The sequence below is a fragment of the Rattus rattus genome, chromosome 3 (assembly GCF_011064425.1).
Source record: "Rattus rattus isolate New Zealand chromosome 3, Rrattus_CSIRO_v1, whole genome shotgun sequence".
Classification (NCBI taxonomy): domain Eukaryota; kingdom Metazoa; phylum Chordata; class Mammalia; order Rodentia; family Muridae; genus Rattus; species Rattus rattus.
This window is the reverse complement of record NC_046156.1, coordinates 135,963,238-135,984,387: the sequence shown is the minus strand read 5'-3', so window position 1 is coordinate 135,984,387 and position 21,150 is coordinate 135,963,238. Positions and strand designations below refer to the sequence as shown.

At 39.7% G+C, this 21,150-nt stretch overlaps 1 protein-coding gene across 1 annotated transcript in view; it reads right to left on the bottom strand.

Annotated features, from left to right (window-relative positions):
- Positions 1-21,150, bottom strand: part of LOC116895947 (25-hydroxycholesterol 7-alpha-hydroxylase) — a 108,442-nt gene that overhangs the window by 15,062 nt on the left and 72,230 nt on the right. Inside the window, exons 3-4 of the mRNA XM_032897007.1 lie at positions 16,339-16,929; positions 15,662-15,868 (exon numbers count right to left, since the gene is read on the bottom strand). Coding sequence (XP_032752898.1) covers positions 15,662-15,868; positions 16,339-16,929 — 798 coding nt within the window. The remainder of the gene's footprint in view (positions 1-15,661; positions 15,869-16,338; positions 16,930-21,150) is intronic.

Sequence of the window (21,150 nt, the reverse complement as noted above, 5' to 3'; positions counted from 1 at the left end):
AATTGAATCAAAGATCCATACAGAAATCTCCATATCTATGGACACCAGATTTTTGATAAAGAATTGAGAAAGCCCCAATGGACAAAAGAAAACATGTTCAACAAATGGTGCTAGTCTAACTAGTTGTTTGATGTAGAAGAATGTAAATACATCTTCATTTAGCAGCCTACAAAAACCTGAAGTCCAATTGTATCACAGGCCTCAACATAGAACCAGATAAATTGAACTTGACAGAAGAAAAAGTAGAGAATAGCCTTGAACACAGTAGCACAAGAGACATTTTTCTAAACAGAACACCAATAGTACAAGCATTAACAGTTAATAAATGGGACTTTATGACATGGAAAGACTTCTGTAAGGCATAGAACATCAACAATTAATAGGACAAGACAGTAGCCTACAATATGGAAAAATATTTTTATCAACCCCATATCGGGTAGAGGGGTAATATCCATAATATATAAAGAACCCAAGAAACTAGACATTAACAAATCAAATAATCCAATTAAGAAATGGGGTATAGACCTAAACAGAGAATTCTCATTAAAACAATCTCAAATGGCTGAGGAGCACTTAAAGAAGTATTTAATATCTTTATCCATGAGGGAAATTACTTTGAAATTTCATCTTACATCTGTCAGATTAGATGCAATCAGTAACACAAGTGACAGCTCATGCTTGTGAGAATGTCGAGCAAGGGCAACACTCCATTATTGCTGGTGGGAGTGCAAACATCCCTATTGTGTTTCCTCAAAAAAATTGAGAATTGGTCTACCTCAAAATCTAGGTATATTACTACTCTTGGGCATATATCTAATAAATGAACCATTCTCCCCCAAAGACACTTGCTTAACTACGTTCACAGTGGATTTATTCATAATGGTAAGAAATGGGGGGAGGGCAAGACATAAATCTCACCCAGAATGAAAAATTGAATAGATTTTGTGGGTGGACGGGGGCAGATAGGGATGGGAACAAGAGGAATCAGGTAGTGGATGAGGGATGAAGGGAGACAGTATGAGTAAAGATGACTGGAATAGGTAGTGATGTGCAAGCCTAGTGCAGTGGAAACTTGCTGGAAACTATGAGGATGACCCTAGTGAGGACTCCTAGTCATGGTTGATATGGAGCCTGAATCAGTCATCTTCTGTAATCAGACAAAGCTTTCAGTGGAGGGACTGGGACACTAACCCAGCCTAAAAGTCTTTGACCTGTCTTGACTGGAAGGTGTACTGGAGCAATGGTGGCTCAGAGTTTCTGGGGGTGGCTACCCAATGACTGGCCTACTTTGAGACCCAATCCAAGAGAGGAAGCACATACCCATCCCTGAATGATTGGCCAGAATTTGGAAGCTGGATGGCTCAGTGACCTAGGGTAGAACCAAATACAACTTACAAAAAAAAGTCAATGAAATGATTCCCAATATTCTGCTATATTCATAGATTGATATCTAGCTCAATTGTCATCAGAGAGGCTTCTCCAGCACCTGAGTGGAACATGTACAGAAACCCACAGCGAAATATTAGGTAGAGCTCAGGGAAGCCCACAGAAGATGGGGAAGAAGGAATGTAAGAGCTAGAGGTGTAGAAGACACCAGTAGAACACAGTCCACAGAATCAACTAAGCAGGGCTCATGGGGCTCACAGAGACTAAAGTGGTAACTAAGGAACCTGTAAGAGTTTGTGCTAGGCTCTCTGAATACATGCTGTGGTAGTGTAGCTTGGTGCTTCTGGTGCTTCTGTGGGACTCATACCAGTGGGATTGTAGTGTCTCTGATTCTTTTTTTTTTTTTTTGGTTCTTTTTTTTCGGAGCTGGGGACCGAACCCAGGGCCTTGCGCTTCCTAGGCAAGCGCTCTACCACTGGGCTAAATCCCCAACCCCGGTCTCTGATTCTTTTGCCAGTTCCAAGGACCCTTTTCCTCCTACTGGGTTACCTGACTCAGACTTGAAGTGAGGGTTTATGTTTAGTATTATTCAATTTTGTTATGCTATATTTGGCTGATAACCCTGGAAGCCTGCTTTTTTCTGAAGGGAAAAGGAGCAGAAGTGATTCTCAGGAAGAGAGAAAATGGGAGGTGGACTGGGAAGAAGGGAAGGAAGGGAAGCTGGAGGTTGGATGTATTGTATGGGAGAAGAATAAACCAAACAACAACAATAACAACAAATTTAACAATAAAAAGACTTAATGCCATTGTGCTATTCTCATAAAACAATAGCTTGCTTAGCCATCATCAGAGAAACCTTGTTCTACATGCAGATGGAACAAATACAGAAATCCACTGCCTGGCATTATTCACTTAAAGAGAGGCCTTGGAATACTCAGTCCTAAATAACACAACTCTATTATTCCCTCCCCTTAGAAGTCAAGGAAACCGGAAGAAAAGACAGAAAGAGGCAAAGGGGATAGAGGACAGTAAGACACCCAAGATCTTTAACTCAAAAGGATGGACACCTAGAACTTCTAACTCAACAGAATCCATATCTGAAGTCACAGAGACTGAAGCAGCATGCCAGGGCCAGCATGATTCTATAACAGGTCCTTTCATATGTATTATGGCTTCTAATTTAGTGATTTTTTTAATAGGGTTCTCGGGTATGTGAATAAGTGGGTATCTGGTTCCTGTGTTTTCTCTTGAGCTCTTTTTGTTTTGTTTGTCTGTTTTGTTCAATGCGTTAAGTCTTGATTTATCATTAGGCTCTTGCTTTATTTTATTATTATCATCCCTTAGACACTTTTTTGTTTTCTAATGAGAGACACAAAGTGATTGGATCCACATGGAAGGGAAAGTGGGCAGTAACTGGGAGGAGTAAAAGGAAGGGAAACTAATCAGGATATGTTATGTGAAAAAACAATCTATTTTCTATAAAAAAGAAAAGAATAAGGTGAAAGTAAATGCATATTAATAGTCTATAAAATGAATACACAATTGTTGTAAATAAATAATTATAGTTATTTGTTTATTACACGAAAATTTTGAGAGGCGGCGCAGATCTTCCCGGTTGCTGCCACTGCAGAGAGACCGTGGGCAGCACCCCGCGAGCGAACTTGAGCCTCGGGACCACAGGTAAGACCAACTTTCCTGCTGCAAGAAAGCGGCCTGGTGATCTCGGGACACACGGAGGCAGAATTCCTCTAGGACCGGGCACGTCCTGTGTTTACCGGAAGTCCCACACCCGCGGATCCCGGCCCGCAGCAGCTCTCTGCTCCCAAAACCCGTGGGAGAGAGACCTCACCGCCTGGTGAGGTGGGCACTCCTGAGGCTGCAGAGCGGAAGAGACCACCAACACTGCCCACCCCTGCCCACATCCCTGGCCCAAGAGGAAACTGTATAAGGCCTCTGGGCTACCGTGGGAGAGGGCCCAGGAGAGGCAGGAGCCCTGCCTGAGACACCGCCGGAACCTGAAGGAAACAGACCGGATAAACAGTTCTCTGCACCTAAATCCCGTGGGAGGGAGAGCTAAACCTTCAGAGAGGCAGACACGCCTGCGAAACCAGAAGAGACTGCTCTCTACACACATTGCTGATTCCAGAGGAAAACACCGGAGGCCATCTGGAACCCTGGTGCACGGAGGCTCCCGGAAGAGGCAGCGCAGATCTTCCCGGTTGCTGCCACCGCAGAGAGCCCATGGGCAGCACCCCACGAGCGAACGTGAGCCTCAGGACCACAGGTAAGACCAACTTTTCTGCTGCAAGTGACCTGCCTGGTGAACTCAAGACACAGGCCCACAGGAACAGCTGAAGACCTGTAGAGGGGCAAAACTACACACACGAAAAGCAGAACACTCTGTCCCCATAACTGGCTGAAAGAAAACAGGAAAACAGGTCTACAGCACTCCTGACACACAGGCTTATAGGACAGTCTAGCCACTGTCAGAAATAGCAGAACAAAAGTAACACTAGAGATAATCTGATGGCGAGAGGCAAGCGAGGAACACAAGCAACAGAAACCAAGACTACATGGCATCATTGGAGCCCAATTCTCCCACCAAAACAAGCATGGAATATCCAAACACACCAGAAAAGCAAGATATAGATTCAAAATCATATTTGATCATGATGCTGGAGAACTTCAAGAAAGACATGAAGAACTCCCTTAGAGAACAAGTAGAAGCCTACAGAGAGGAATCGCAAAAATCCCTGAAAGAATTCCAGGAAAACACAATCAAACAGTTGAAGGAATTAAAAATGGAAATAGAAGCAATCAAGAAAGAACACATGGAAATAACCCTGATATAGAAAACCAAAAGAAGAGACAAGGAGCTGTAGATACAAGCTTCACCAACAGAATACAAGAGATGGAAGAGAGAATCTCAGGAGCAGAAGATTCCATAGAAATCATTGACTCAACTGTCAAAGATAATGTAAAGCGGAAAAAGCTACTGGTCCAAAAAACATACAGGAAATCCAGGACTCAATGAGAAGATCAAACCTAAGGATAATAGGTATAGAAGAGAGTGAAGACTCCCAGCTCAAAGGACCAGTAAATATCTTCAACAAAAATCATAGAAGAAAACTTCCTAACCTAAAAAAGAGATACCCATAGGCATACAAGAAGCCTACAGAACTCCAAATAGATTGGACCAGAAAAGAAACACCTCCGTCACATAATAGTCAAAACACTAAACGCACAAAATAAAGAAAGAATATTAAAAGCAGTAAGGGAAAAAGGTCAAGTAACATATAAAGGCAGACCTATCAGAATCACACCAGACTTTTCGCCAGAAACTATGAAGGTCAGAAGATCCTGGACTGATGTCATACAGACCCTAAGAGAACACAAATGCCAGCCCAAGCTACTGTATCCTGCAAAACTCTCAATTAACATAGATGGAGAAACCAAGATATTCCATGACAAAACCAAATTTACACAATATCTTTCTACAAATCCAGCACTACAAAGGATAATAAATGGTAAAGCCCAACATAAGGAGGCAAGCTATACCCTAGAAGAGGCAAGAAACTAATCGTCTTGGCAACAAAACAAAGAGAAGAAAAGCACACAAACACAACCTCACATCCAAATATGAATATAACAGGAAGCAATAATCACTATTCCTTAATATCTCTCAACATCAATGGCCTCAACTCCCCAATAAAAAAGACATAGATTAGCAAACTGATACGAACGAGGACCCTGCATTCTGCTGCCTACAGGAAACACACCTCAGAGACAAAGACAGACACTACCTCAGAGTGAAAGGCTGGGAAACAACTTTCCAAGCAAATGGTCAGAAGAAGCAAGCTGGAGTAGCCATTCTAATATCAAATAAAATCAATTTTTTCAACTAAAAGTCATCAAAAAAAGATAAGGAAGGACACTTCATATTCATCAAAGGAAAAATCCACCAAGATGAACTCTCAATCGTAAATATCTATGCGCCAAATACAAGGGCACCTACATAGGTAAAAGAAACCTTACTAAAGCTCAAAACACACATTGCACCTCACACAATAATAGAAGGAGATTTCAACACCCCACTCTCATCAATGGACAGATCATGGAAACAGAAATTAAACAGAGACGTAGACAGACTAAGAGAAGTCATGAGCCAAATGGACTTAACGGATATTTATAGAACGTTCTACCCTAAAGCAAAAGGATATACCTTCTTCTCAGCTCCTCATGGTACTTTCTCCAAAATTGACCATATAATTGGTCAAAAAACGGGCCTCAACAGATACAGAAAGATAGAAATAATCCCATGCGTGCTATCGGACCACCTCGGCCTAAAGCTGGTCTTCAATAACAATAAGGGAAGAATGCCCACATATACGTGGAAATTGAACAATGCTCTACTCAATGATAACCTGGTCAAGGAAGAAATAAAGAAAAAAGAAATTAAAAACTTTTAGAATTTAATGAAAATGAAGGTACAACATACCCAAACTTATGGGACACAAATGAAAGCTGTAGCTAAGAGGAAAACTCATAGCGCTGAGTGCCTGCAGAAAGAAACAGGAAAGAGCATATGTCAGCAGCTTGACAGCACACCTAAAAGCTCTAGAACAAAAAGAAGCAAATACACCCAGGAGGAGTAGAAGGCAGGAAATAATCAAACTCAGAGCTGAAATCAACCAAGTAGAAACAAAAAGGACCATAGAAAGAATCAACAGAACCAAAAAGTTGGTTCTTTGAGAAAATCAACAAGATAGATAAAACCCTAGCCAGACTAACGAGAGGACACAGAGAGTGTGTCCAAATTAACAAAATCAGAAATGAAAAGGGAGACATAACTACAGATTCAGAGGAAATTCAAAAAATCATCAGATCTTACTATAAAAGCCTATATTCAACAAAACTTGAAAATCTGCAGGAAATGGATAACTTCCTAGACAGATACCAGGTACCGAAGTTAAATCAGGAACAGATAACCCAGTTAAACAACCCCATAACTCCTAAGGAAATAGAAGCAGTCATTAAAGGTCTCCCAACCAAAAAGAGCCCAGGTCCAGACGGGTTTAGTGCAGAATTCTATCAGACCTTCATAGAAGACCTCATACCAATATTATCCAAACTATTCCACAAAATTGAAACAGATGGAGCACTACCAATTCCTTCTATGAAGCCACAATTACTCTTATACCTAAACCACACAAAGACCCAACAAAGAAAGAGAACTTCAGACCAATTTCCCTTATGAACATCGACGCAAAAATACTCAACAAAATTCTGGCAAACCGAATCCAAGAGCACATCAAAACAATCATCCACCATGATCAAGTAGGCTTCATCCCAGGCATGCAGGGATGGTTTAATATACGGAAAACCATCAACGTGATCCATTATATAAACAAACTGAAAGAACAAAACCACATGATCGTTTCATTAGATGCTGAGAAAGCATTTGACAAAATTCAACACCCCTTCATGATAAAAGTCCTGGAAAGAATAGGAATTCAAGGCCCATACCTAAACATAGTAAAAGCCATATACAGCAAACCAGTGGCTAACATTAAACTAAATGGAGAGAAACTTGAAGCAATCCCACTAAAATCAGGGACTAGACAAGGCTGCCCACTCTCTCCCTACTTATTCAATATAGTTCTTGAAGTTCTAGCCAGAGCAATCAGACAACAAAAGGAGGTCAAGGGATACAGATCGGAAAAGAAGAAGTCAAAATATCACTATTTGCAGATGATATGATAGTATATTTAAGTGATCCCAAAAGTTTCACCAGAGAACTACTAAAGCTGATAAACAACTTCAGCAAAGTGGCTGGGTATAAAATTAACTCAAATAAATCAGTAGCCTTCCTCTACACAAAAAGAGAAACAAGTCGAGAAAGAAATTAGGGAAACGACACCCTTCATAATAGACCCAAATAATATAAAGTACCTCGGTGTGACTTTAACCAAGCAAGTAAAAGATCTGTACAATAAGAACTTCAAGACACTGAAGAAAGAAATTGAAGAAGACCTCAGAAGATGGAAAGATTCTCCCATGCTCATGGATTGGCAGGATTAATATAGTAAAAATGGCCATTTTTACCAAAAAGCGATCTACAGATTCAATGCAATCCCCATCAAAATACCAATCCAATTCTTCAAAGAGTTAGACAGAACAATTTGCAAATTCATCTGGAATAACAAAAACCCAGGATAGCTAAAACTATCCTCAACAATAAAAGGACTTCAGGGGAATCACTATCCCTGAACTCAAGCAGTATTACAGAGCAATAGTGATAAAACTGCATGGTTTTGGTACAGAGACAGACAGATAGACCAATGGAACAGAATTGAAGACCCAGAAATGAACCCACACACCTATGGTCACTTGATTTTTGACAAAGGAGCCAAATCTATCCAATGGAAAAAAGATAGCATTTTCAGCAAATGGTGCTGGTTCAACTGGAGGTCAACATGTAGAAGAATGCAGATCGATCCATGCTTATCACCCTGTACAAAGCTTAAGTCCAAGTGGATCAAGGACCTCCACATCAAACCAGACACACTCAAACTAATAGAAGAAAAAATAGGGAAGCATCTGGAACACATGGGCACTGGAAAAAATTTCCTGAACAAAACACCAATGGCTTATGCTCTAAGATCAAGAATCGACAAATGGGATCTCATAAAACTGCAAAGCTCTGTAAGGCAAAGGACACTGTGGTTAGGGACAAAACGGCAACCAACAGATTGGGAAAAGATCTTTACCAATCCTACAACAGATAGAGGCCTTATATCCAAAATATACAAAGAACTCAAAAGTTAGACCAAGGGGAGACAAATAACCCTATTAAAAAAATGGGGTTCAGAGCTAAACAAAGAATTCACAGCTGAGGAATGCCGAATGGCTGAGAAACACCTAAAAAATGTTCAACATCTTTAGTCATCAGGGAAATGCAAATCAAAACAACCCTGAGATTTCACCTCACACCAGTGAGAATGGCTAAGATCAAAAACTCAGGTGACAGCAAATGCTGGCGAGGATGTGGAGAAAGAGGAACACTCCTCCATTGTTGGTGGGATTGCAGACTGGTACAACCATTCTGGAAATCAGTCTGGAGGTTCCTCAGAAAATTGGACATTAAACTGCCTGAGGATCCAGCTATACCACTCTTGGGCATATACCCAAAAGATGCCCCAACATATAAAAAAGACACGTGCTCCACAATGTTCATCGCAGCCTTATTTATAATAGCCAGAAGCTGGAAAGAACCCAGATGCCCTTCAACAGAGGAATGAATACAGAAAATGTGGTACATCTACACAATGGAATATTACTCAGCTATAAAAAAAACGACTTATGAAATTGTAGGCAAATGGTTGAACTGGAAAATATCATCCTGAGTGAGCTAACCCAATCACAGAAAGACATACATGGTATGCACTCATTGATAAGTGGCTATTAGCCCAAATGCCTGAATTACCCTAGATGCCTAGAACAAATGAAACTCAAGACGGATGATCAAAAATGTGAATGCTTCACCCTTTTTAAAAGGGGAATAAGAATACCCTTTGCAGGGAAGAGAGAGGCAAAGATTAAAACAGAGACTAAAGGGACACCCATTCAGAGCCTGCCCCTCCTATATATATACAGCCACCCAATTAGATAAGATGGATGAAGCAAAGAAGTGCAGAAGTGTAGATCGCCTCCTGAGAGACACAGCCAGAATACAGCAAATACAGAGGTGAATGTCAGCAGAAACCACTGAACTGGAGAATAGGACCCCTGCTGAAGGAATCAGAGAAAGAACTGGGAAGAGCTTGAAAGGGGCCCAGACCCCATATGTACAACAATGCCAAGCAACCAGAGCTTCCAGGGACTAAGCCACTACCTAAAGACTATACATGGACTGACCCTGGACTCTGACCTCACATAGGTAGCAATGAATATCCTAGTAAGAGCACCAGTGGAAGGGGAAGCCCTGGGTCCTGCTAAGACTGAACCCCAGTGAACTAGACAGTTGGGGGGAGGGCGGCAATAGGGGAGGGTGGGGAGGAACACCCACAAGGAAGGAGGGGAGGGGATGTTTGTCTGAAACCGGAAAGGAATAACACTCAAATGTATATAAGAAATATTCAAGTTAATAATAATAAAAAAAAATAATATATTAAAAAAAAAGGAACAAGAATACCCTTGGCAGGGAAGAGAGAGGCAAAGATTAAAACAGAGACTGAAGGAACACCCATTCAGAGCCTGCCCCACATGTGGCCCATACATATACAGCCACCCAATTAGACAAGATGGATGAAGCAAAGAAGTGCAGACCGACAGGAGCCGGATGTAGATCGATCCTGAGAGACACAGCCAGAATACAGCAAATACAGAGGCAATGACAGCAGCAAACCACTGAACTGAGAACGGACCCCGCTGAAGGAATCAGAGAAAGAACTGGAAGAGCTTGAAGGGGCTTGAGACCCCTATGTACAACAATGCCAAGCAACCAGAGCTTCCAGGACTAAGCCACTACCTAAAGACTATACATGGACTGACCCTGGACTCTGACCTCGTGGGTAGCAATGAATATCCTAGTAAGAGCACCAGTGGAAGGGGAAGCCCTGGGTCCTGAAGACTGAACCCCAGTGAACTAGACTGTCGGGGGAGGGGGCAATGGGGGGAGGGGTGGGGAGGGAACACCCATAAGGAAGGGGGGGAGGGAAGGGATGTTTGCCCGAAACCGGGAAAGGGAATAACACTAAATGTACATAAGAAATACTCAAGTTAATAAAAAAAATGATAAAAAAAAAAAGAAAATTTTACAGTTTACAGGACCCACCAAGCCTTTGAGGAACATGATAAGTATTTTACTTTGTTTTCAGCTACTATTAAAAATAATTCCATCGTAACAAAATAGGATAGGAAGCCAACTTAATTATTTTTAAGTTGTCCTTTCCTACAAGTATTTTTGCGAGTACATAAAGTAATTAGAAATTATAAACAAAAGAAATAAGCTTAAACTCATTGATAAGTAGATATTAGCCAAAAAGCTCAAATTACCAAAGATACAATCCACAGACCACAGAAGCTCAAGAAGAAGGAAGACCAAAATGCAGATATGCAGATGTTCCCACTCCTTCTTAAAAGGGGGGAATATCCAAGGAAGGGGATATGGAAGCAAAGTTTAGAGCAGCAACTCAAGGAACGGCCATTCAGAGCCTGCCCCACATCTGGCCATATATATACAGCCACCAAAACTAAGTAAGATTGATGAAGCTAAAAATTGCATGCTGAAAGGGACCGGATATAGATCTCTCCTGAGAGACACATCAGAGCATGCCCAATACAGAGGTCAATGCTAGCAGCAAACCACTGAGCTGAGAACAGGACCCCCTTGCGGGGTATTAGAGGAAGCTTTGAAAGAGTTGAAGGAGCTTGCAACCCCATAAGAACAACAATGCCAACCAACCAGAGTTTCCAGGGACTAAACCACTACAGAAAGACTATACATGGACTGACCCAGGGGTGCAACTGCATATGTAGCAGAGAATAGCCTTGTTGGGGCACCAGTGGAAGGGGAAGCTCTTGGTCCCCAGTGCAGGGGACTATGGGGGGGGCAGAAAGGGGGAAATACCCGTATGAGGGAGGGGGAGGAGAGGGGATGGGAGCTTATGGACAGGAAACTGGGAAATGGAATAATATTTGAAATGTAAGTAAAGAAATATATCTAATAAAACAGTTAAAAAAGAAATAGGCTAAAAATGATTTAGTTTTGGTGGGTAAGGACTGTAAGCTCATTACACTAGAGTCATTCTAATGTATGATTTTCTCTTTTAAAAAGCACAACAAAATTTATCCAACTTCAGCTTCATAGCTCTTTCTTTCTATCACCATGTCTTCAACCTGCTCAACTTCAGGCTATGCCACTGAACAAAATCAGTACCAGCAGTTTTCCTGACCTGCTTGTAGTTACATCTCTCTAGTGTTTCCAATGGGAGTTGTTTGCTCTTTTGTGTGGTAATGTGTAGAGTTACCATCCCTGAGGGGCAAGTCTGATTATAGTATAGTGCCAGGCTGATTTATTCATATGAGAAAAGTAAGAAAACACCATAAAGTTTATAGAGATGCTTTGCAGGTCAAATATTTTGATTACATCACTAGATAACATTTATTGAGTCTTCTATATAAAGATATCCATATACTTCATTCAAATAAATTATACGTAGGATTCATCAAGACAATTTTCTACCAGGTTGTTAAACTTTCAATAGTGAGCTTTCTCTGCATTGATATTTTCTTAATTATCCTCTATTCGATCATATTTATGAAGTCACTTTAAATTACTCCAATAGCCTATGGCAGTTTCCCTTCTCAATTCTGTTTTATAATTGCTTTGCTCAAGCAACAAAACCTCTACCAAAAAAGACTATCTTTTTCCATACTTTTATTAAAACTTCCCTTCCTAGGTTAAAAAAAACTACAGCATTTGTTTGATTACATTTTTCTTGTAATGATAAAAATTAAAGATATCCTTTAAGAATGAATTGTCTTCAAAACACATAGAACTTACAGAAGCCTGCCATAATGGTTCTCTGAGAGACTCCCGATAGCAGCTAACTGAAACAGATGCAGAGACCCACAGACAAACATTGGATCAGACTCGGAGTCTTATGGAAGAGTTGGGGAAAGGACTGTGGGGATAGGAACTCCATAGGAAGGCCAACAGAGTCAACTAACCTGGACAGTTGGAGGCTCTCAGAGACTGAACTACTCAAATCAAAGAACATGTATGGGCTGGGCCTGGTCCCCTCCCACCCCAGCACATATATAGCAGATGTGCAGTTTTATCTTCATGTGGGTCCCCCAACAACTTGAGGTAGGGGCTGTCTTTAAAGCTGTTGCTGGTCTGTGGATCCTGTTCCCCTAATTGGGCTGCCTTGACTGGCCTCAGGGTGAGAGGATGTGCCTAGGCCTGCAGAGCCTTGATATACTGGTAAGTGTGGGAGGATGCCAAGGGGTATTCTTTCAGACGAAAAGAAGAGGAGGTATTGGGGGAGGGATGGTATGTGTGGGGGGACCGGGAGGAGGGGCCAGTGATTGGGATATATGGTGAATGAATAAATTAATTAATGGAAAAAAGAATTATTTCTTTGAAAAAAGGAATGGAAAAATGCCAACAATATATTCATGTCATGCAGTATATGGAGCCATGGTATGGTATATATTAGCCATGTGATTTTTTTTCTTTTCAGTGTACATTATGTTTTTTGAACAAAGTGAGATTATTTGCTTGAAATATAAATGCAGTGGTTATATGGTGTGTGAAGCTTGCTCCAGTCTGACTAAACCTTGTATCTCATGACAGAAAAAAATATACACTTGTTTCCTAAAAGTAATGACCTGTCTCATACATTCTTGCAATAAATGACACTGACTCTTCTGGTCACTGGGCTGCCAGAAACATGACTGGCTATTGAAGGTGTTGCTGTGGCACAGTTTTTAAGATTTTGTTGTTTCTGATATTAAAGAGAGCCCAAAATAAAGATCTCTGCCTTGATTCCCTGTCCTTGGAGCTCAGGTAACCCTGGTGTAAGAGGCAGAGGAAGAATTGTACTTTTCCAGAGGAGAAGAAGATACCAGGAGGATATTGTCCACAGAATTAACCCATCAGGGCTCATAGGAATGCACAGACAGGAGGCTGAATGGGTATGCACTAGGTCCTCTGCATACATGGGCTGTTTAGTTTGGTGGGTTTTTTGGGGGACTCATAACAATAGGAATAGAGTGTCTCTGACTCTTTTGCCTGATTGTGGGACTATTTTCCTATTAGTGAGTTGTCTAATGAAACCTTGATTCGGGGGTTTGTGCTGCATCTTCCTTTACCATATTTGCTGATTCCCCTGGGAGCCAGGTCTTTTCTGAAGAGAAAGAGAAGAGAGGGAAGATTGCAGGGATAGGGAGACTGAGAAATGGAGAGAGGCGATGTAATGTATAAGAGTAGAATTAAAAATAAAAGATTTGTTGTCTCTCTATATTGGGTAAGCATGATAGAGCTGTGAATTTATGAGGGCTCCAAGATAAGAGTCACTAAGTCTAGCTGTTGACTTATATAGACCTAAATTATAAGTTCAGAACTTGCCATTTCTTCTGGTCCAATAAATCTGTACTGGCTGGTTTTGTGTGTCAACTTGACTTGAGCTGGAGTTATCACAAAAAATAAGCCTCTGTTGAGGGAATGGCTCCATGAGATCCAGCTGTAAGACATTTTATCAATTAGTGATGGATGGGAGAGGGCTCATTATGAGTGGCGCCATTTCTGGGCTGGTAATCTTGGAATATAAAAGAAGGCAAGTGGAGCAATCCAGCATGCAGCACCCCTCCATGTATTAGCTCCTGTCTCCAGGATCCTGCCCTGCTTGAGTTCCTGTCCTGACTTCATTTGTTGATGAACAACAATACGGAAGTGTAAGCTGAACAAACCCTTTCCTCCCCAACTTGCTTCTTGGTTATGATATTTTGTGCAGGAATACAAACCCTGACTAAGACAAGATCTAAGCATTTCTTTCTTAACAGGGCACTTTACAAACAACCTTTTACTTCAATAACAAACAGTTGCTTGCTAGCAATAAACAGAGAACTGATGTGTTTCAAGCAAACGGTTAAGAGTAATAATTATGTACAGACTACGAACATAGTCTTTGGAGTTCATTTGCATTATTTTTTGATCTTCTCATTCATAAAATGAAAGCATAATCACCTGGATATATTGAAAATGAAACCCAGACTTCCATAGAAACTAAATCAACTAAAAACTACTACTCAACCAAAGAATAGACAACTACCTCTATTTTGCGGAAATTTTGTGTACTAGGTCCTTAAGAGTTCTGCCTCTATCCCCAAAGAATATTAATGTTTTGATAATGTAGGGGATACCTTTTTATTTTCCGCACATGTATTTCTTTCTCAATTCTTTCAGGAACATGAGAGGGGTGATGCAGTGATGCAGAGATGATGACTACAGTATAAGTCACATGACTACTGTTGCCCCTGTGATAGGTCTCAGCCTGCCCAATGGGAACCATCTCTGCAACACTTGGTGCAGTCCTATTAGTGCTGAGAAGCAGTCAATGGGATCAAGACTAATAGGACCTGATTTCTCTGAATCTACTGAGAGAAGGGGGAATCTACTTTATGTATAAAACCGTGAAGCAAACACAGGCTAAAATATTAATCTTATTAGTCATATAGCCGAGGAATAGAAAACATGTAAACAATGCATTTGTTCAAATAAACTGAGAGAATTATGTCTTCAAGATTGACACAGGATGACTCATAATTACAGAGGGAGTTGATTTTATCTTTAAAGGTATAAGTTCCCTACACAATAGTAAGAAGCAGGCTGAGCAAACCCCAGAAAGGAAAAGTACACCAGCAGCAGGTCCAGGATTCACGTCAGGTGTGAGGCTAGTGAGTAAAATCAAAACCGTGAGAGGAGCAAAAACAATCGACTATTATAGGCCACAGGTATATTTGTTATAGTGGTCCGTTTTATTTCCTAAAACACTGAGAGTTTTTTTTTTTTGTTGTTTGTTTGTTTTTTGTTTTTTTTTTAAGATTTCAACATTTAAAGGACTCAGTTTGTAGCTGTTTTGCTCGCCCCACCCCCTTTTGCTCACCTCTCCTTCTTCACGGGGTTCCTGTCATCTGTCCCTCCCTTCCTTCCTCTTTCTTTGCTTCACCCTTTTATTTGAGTGTTTAAACCCCTAATCTACAGTGAAAAGTATTTAAACTACAATGATAAGAAATGTATGCCCTCAGCTATATAAAACACCCGTGACCTGTGCGTGAAATGCAGCAACCATTTTAAGGAAGATTAAGTATTTGTGCGTGCATGTGGCCTCTCTGAAACACTTTCCTGTTCAGCCATGGAATCCTTCTGTGTCAAGACAGAACAGCAGTGTTTGGGAGACATCCGCAGACCAACAGATGCTCAGAATCAATTGACATAATAGGCATACACACTTTTTCCCCCAAATAATTGCAAAGCTTTGCTTTAGCCCTTTGCATACCTTGCATAGTTAATTAGCTAGGCCTTAATGTTTACATGCGATGAGAGTATCTACAGCTATAAACTATATAATTTATAATTGATGTAAATGGGTGTTATTATGTCAATTAGGCAGCTGTGTCCTCCACCTCTTGGTAAACAGCTATGAGTGATAAACTGACTTTGCAGAGAGCTACCTTCTTCTCTTCATAACAGATAAAAATAAATTACCCAGGCAGACCAAGCTGTCCAACTGTTCTCTGGTGAAGTGGACAGAAATTCCAGGTCCTTTCTTTTGACCTGTTGACTGCAGGAAGCTGTCAATTTCGTCACGCAGGGCTTCCATAGCTTCTGGATGCTGAAGAAGATAATACATTGCCCAGAACATAGCTGGAATGGTGTTTGCTAGAGAGGCCCAGAGCAAGCCAAGATGATGTGCTGGGAGAGAATAAGTGAAAAGGAAGATTAATAGCGTTTATTACACTGATTAGATTTGCAGTGTGCTAATTAAAAGATGTTAGGACACGGACCCAGCCAAGGATCAGTGCATGCTAATGAGAACCAATAGGCTTCTGAAGTCTAATTTTCTGCTTAATGAGAATAGTTTAAAATGTAATGCGTGTTGCAGCGGGGATGTGGGGTGCAGGAAGGTGGGGATGAGATAAAGGAGTAAATGCGGCTTAGTTATACTCTTTCTCATTATCATCATTAAATATCTTGTTTTACCACCTCAGCAAAAAAAAAAAAAAATCAATTATCACAGAAGGTTGTTTCAGAATAAAACATTTTATCATTAGCCAATTAGAAAGAGCATAAAAAATTTTCAAGGACGTCATTTTATCTTTTTATCTCAAAGGTCTCCTGTAAATTATTTTATTTTAGCAAGTGATCATTCGGTGCTTTCTTACCTCCTATTTCAAACTCTTCATGCCCGTAGTATTTTTTCAGCATCTCTTGCCTCTCCTGAACAATTTCTGACCGTCTTTGCATCTGAGCTACTTTTTCTGGTGTGAGACATTTTATAATTTTCTTCTGCATAGATTCTGCATTTCTTAGAAGCTGAATAGGTATGTCCGACACTAAGTATGGGAAATGGTCATCAAATTTTAAAAAATCATCCCTCAGCTCACTGATAATTTGTTTTTTGTTAGCAGCAAGAATTTTTCCATATATAGTTGTAAATGTGATTTCAAATACCAGTGAACTACAGAAATCAAATACTCTTGCTGTATTCCAATCTGTGAGTTTTAGCAGTCTGGACTCAAATATTTCTTTTACTTCTTGGATCATGGTTTCCAGAAGACCATCCAGAGATTTGCCTTGTAAAAGAAGATAGCCTTTGTGAATGTCATTGCTAAGGTCGTCATCAGTTAGCAGCCTCTTGACAGAGAAGGCTTTCGCTGATAATCTTCGGCTGAACTTCTCAAAGCTTAATTGTTTTGGGTTTTTCATTACATACTGGTACTGGAAAGGGTTCAGAACAAATGTTATATACTTCCCTAGAGGAAAAAAAAGAAATAGAATGTAGTTTATTTGATTGCAAAACAAAATACATACCTGAGGTCTGCAAATATTTAAATCAAAATTAAAGACATTATTAAGAAGTTAATAGTTTTATTAAAGAATTATAACAAGATCCATTTTATTCAAAGGGCTATTAAGTCCCCTTTGAAAACAAGAGGTAAAGTGAAAATTTTCTGGAAGCTTACATTTCTTGACTTTCTAAACTTCACTGATCTCTATGGCAGTCTCTCAAAGCTGGCAAAAACATCAGAGTTCCTAGTGGAACCCGTGAACTCATCAGCTGAGAGAGCTAAGACAACTAAGAAGCCAAGCTTGGAAACAGGGTATTCCCTGACTTCTTTCTCAGCCTCCCTGAGCTCTGGTTTCTTACTTCAGTACTGATTTAAGATGCATTTCATCTGATTAGAAATATCATATCAGTGGTATGCAATTCGGACAGATAATGTCTTTCCTTCCTATAAACACACACTACATACATTTGAATAATTCATAGTGTCCTTGTTTAGCTATTACTACCTGTACTCTATTCTCTCTATTCTCTCTCTCTCTCTCTCTCTCTCTCTCTCTCTCTCTCTCTCTCTCTCTCTCTCTCTCTCTCTCTCTCTGTAGTTTTCTTTGATGAAAACTCCCCCTTATGATTGCTGTTCCAAATGAATTACAAAAATTAGTGTAGTACAAGACAAAAATTCAGAATAATTTTCAACCAAATCTTGTAAATTATCTGGGCATTTTTAAAAACAGTTTAAATATTAAGTATATATGAGAATATATTTGCTGGGATTAATTTTTCTCCAAGTGACTCTCATCCAACAGAGTTTTCCTCTATTCATTTAACAAAGCAAGGCAATGCAGACGTGAGGGAGGTCTGGAGTAGCCACTCTTTCTGGTTGGAAGCTGGCTCTGCCTTCTCCAAATGAAGCAGAGTTTTCTGGTCATTCATTCTTTTTAGCCTCAGGGAGGAACACACAAAGGACCACATTGGAACAGGGCACTTTGAATCACTTCCTTTACCATTACCATGTTATTACAATTGCTAGCATCTGTCAGAGAAATACTCAGTGTGGGGGGAGTCAGTGTTCTCAGTTTTCAGAGATGATTTTGGGCAAACCTGTTTGTTTTCGCAGGTGATGATTCATGCATTCTTCTTCCCAAATGATTGGGTTTAGTAAAATATTAATAGTATCCTTTTAAGTAAGGATCTAAAATTTAAAGCCTGTGCATAAGGTTTAATTTGTAAATTATGATCTCTGGAAAATATTTTAAATTTTTTCTACCACTTTATTTTTTACATTGATCTAAATCTAAAGAGAAATTTTAAAAAAGTATTCATCCCAAGCACTGTCAGCTACTACACCATGATCCTTTAAAACAGAAATTAGATACAGCCAGATTTCTGCTTTGTCTACAAGTCATTTGAAATAGACACCTTCTTCTTCTTCTTCTTCTTCTTCTTCTTCTTCTTCTTCTTCTTCTTCTTCTTCTTCTTCTTCTTCTTCTTCTTCTTCTTCTTCTTCTCTCTGAGCTTCCAGGAGATTTTCTTTTCTTTGTGTCCATGTGTCCGTGTGTGTGTGTGTGTGTGTGTGTGTGTGTGTGTGTGTGTGTGTGTGTGTGTGTTTGTGTACATGTGCACACAGAAGATAGAAACAAAACCAACTGTCTTCTTTAATCACTGGACATTGTATTTTTGGAGACAAGACCTCTCATTGGATCTGGGGCTCATCAATTCAGTTCGGCTGGTGCCAATGAGCTCCAAGAACCCACTTGTGTCCACACACTTAGGGACACACTTTTCACACCCACCTTTTATAGTGGTGCAGAGGATCCCAAATCAGGTCCTCATGCTTGTGTATCTCGCATGGTACCAACTGAGCATCTGCCAAGCCAGCGAAGGTCTTTGACAGGGCCATCACTGAGAAGTTGGTTCAAAGTGACTTCTCAGTCTAGGATCTGCACCTTTCTTCCTTGCTCCAATGTTCATTTTCTTCCCTAACAAGATGATACAGACCTTCACGTCTTCTGCCTTCAATCTTTCTGAAGGAAATGTGGATCACTTTAGAGCTAGTTATGTTTTCTGGATTTTATTTTTCAAGTTGATTTGGAAGTACCAATAACCCTGGAGATTTTTAGCTGGCTTTCCAACTTTTAATCTTCAGTATAAACAATTTAAGCTAAGTTTTCCAAAATTAATATTAATTTAAACCATCTGTCCACCATCTGCTAATGTGAGATGTAAAACCAGAGTTTCTTTGTGTTCTGTAATCAGACAGTTAGGAAAATACATATACATTTATAAAATGAATTTAAATTTCCGAACAAAGGGATTTTTTTTGAAAAGTTTTCTTGAAGGCTATGAATGCTCAGAGAGAAATTCACTTTTTCTTAGTGTGATTTTATGTAAATGAATACCAAGTGTCAACAGGCATGCTGCCTAGTTCACAGAGATCCTAATGCACAAACAATATTTGTTGCAATATTTTCAAAGGGGGGGGAGAATACTGTTAGAAATGAATATAAAATATTGATTTTAAAAATTGCAAAGTTTGCACTTATCTAAACTGTAAATGTCAAAAGGAGTCCCATGTCTAAAAAGATAAAGTATAAAATAATTTTCTGCCCATTAACATTGAAATGGGACCAACAAGATTAATATCTTCCTCGTCAACTATTTCATTTTTCTTCCTTCTTATGGAGCAGACTGGGACTACTAACTCCAGCGTCTTTAGATACCCATCTATTCAGATATCATTTCCTCAGGAAGCCAATGCTAAAAATTCAAAATAATTTGATAAATGTGCTTTAAATCTTATACACAAGAAATCTGCCTTTTAGATAATAAGCGAGCTTGGCTGTTTTCATGTTCAAGTTGGTACTGAGTAGACACAGGTCTAGGAATTCCAGTCAGTTGCTTAATCATTCCAATTATTGGAGAGAGATATTTTTCAATAAATTTTCTAAAATGGTAACATTTTAGTAAGGCAGTTCTGCGGCAGAGTTTGGATTGAATGTTGACCTATAAGCATTAGTTGGGCAGCTGACTTACTTGCTAAGAGTGATCACCATTGTGTACTTGCTCCCTTTATTAGTGAGATTTCTCTAGCTGCTGACAATGATGTACAGTGGCGCTTCCCTGGGATGACATTTAGGGAAAATGATTCCATTGCACTAACACACAAAACCAATTAGAGAACTGTATTCTGTGGCAAGTCACGAATCTATGTGGTTTCTCATGGAAAGCCATACCTTTTCATTTCTTTATTAAGGTGACAATTATGTCCCTTGAGACTTTTGGGAATGGCAATCATTTTCTTGACCTGCAAAATCCATACACTCACTAATGTCACATAACAAGGGCAAGGGTGGACAACTTTTCCCTTCATTTTTTAAATAAGTCATATCACAAACTGAGCATCAAAACTGTATTCACAGGGCTTTTCAACAGGAATGTATTCAAAGTAGTGTAAGACATAAGGGGGCATCAGAACCTATTTACTGGTGGCTGTTTACTGCCTAATTAACAACAGAGTGATGACTAAATTATTTAGGCAATCAGTGTTTAAGTCAGTATTAGCTTTCTTAGAATTTAGGATTACAGTCATCTGTGAGCATGGATTGATTGCTTTTGTTTGGTTGATTTGTATATGGGCATGTGTTTATGTGTACACATATATGCTGTGTGTTAGTAAAGAATAGAGACTAACCTCAGTTGCTCAGATGCTATCCATCATTTTATTTTAAAAAGGGTCTCACCAGGATGGGAACTGGCTGACTGGGATCAGCTAACTGGACAAGGAGCCCCGTAAATAGATTTCTCTGTCTCTACTTCCCATATGTTGCATCATGCAGCAAGCACTTTACCCACTGACCTATTTACTCAGGTCCCCTCTTTTATAAAATAAAATGTTGTTTTTGATGATTTCTTTGTTCATTTGTTTTTGTTTTGTTGTTGTTTGTTTGTTTACAAGATTTTGCTAGCTAACCTCAAACTTGAGACCCTCTTGCTTAAATATCCCAAGTGCCGAGAAAAAACACCCCCCCCACATGCACAGACAGAGTTTTGCTTTAGAAAGTGAGTAAAACTATCCAAAGAATCTACAAATTTCTGTTGAATCATTTTAGACAACTTTTGTATAAGGTCTTAAAAAGAAAAAGCTAGAAGTTCTAAAAAATTTTGTACTGCTCATTGGAAATTAGAAATT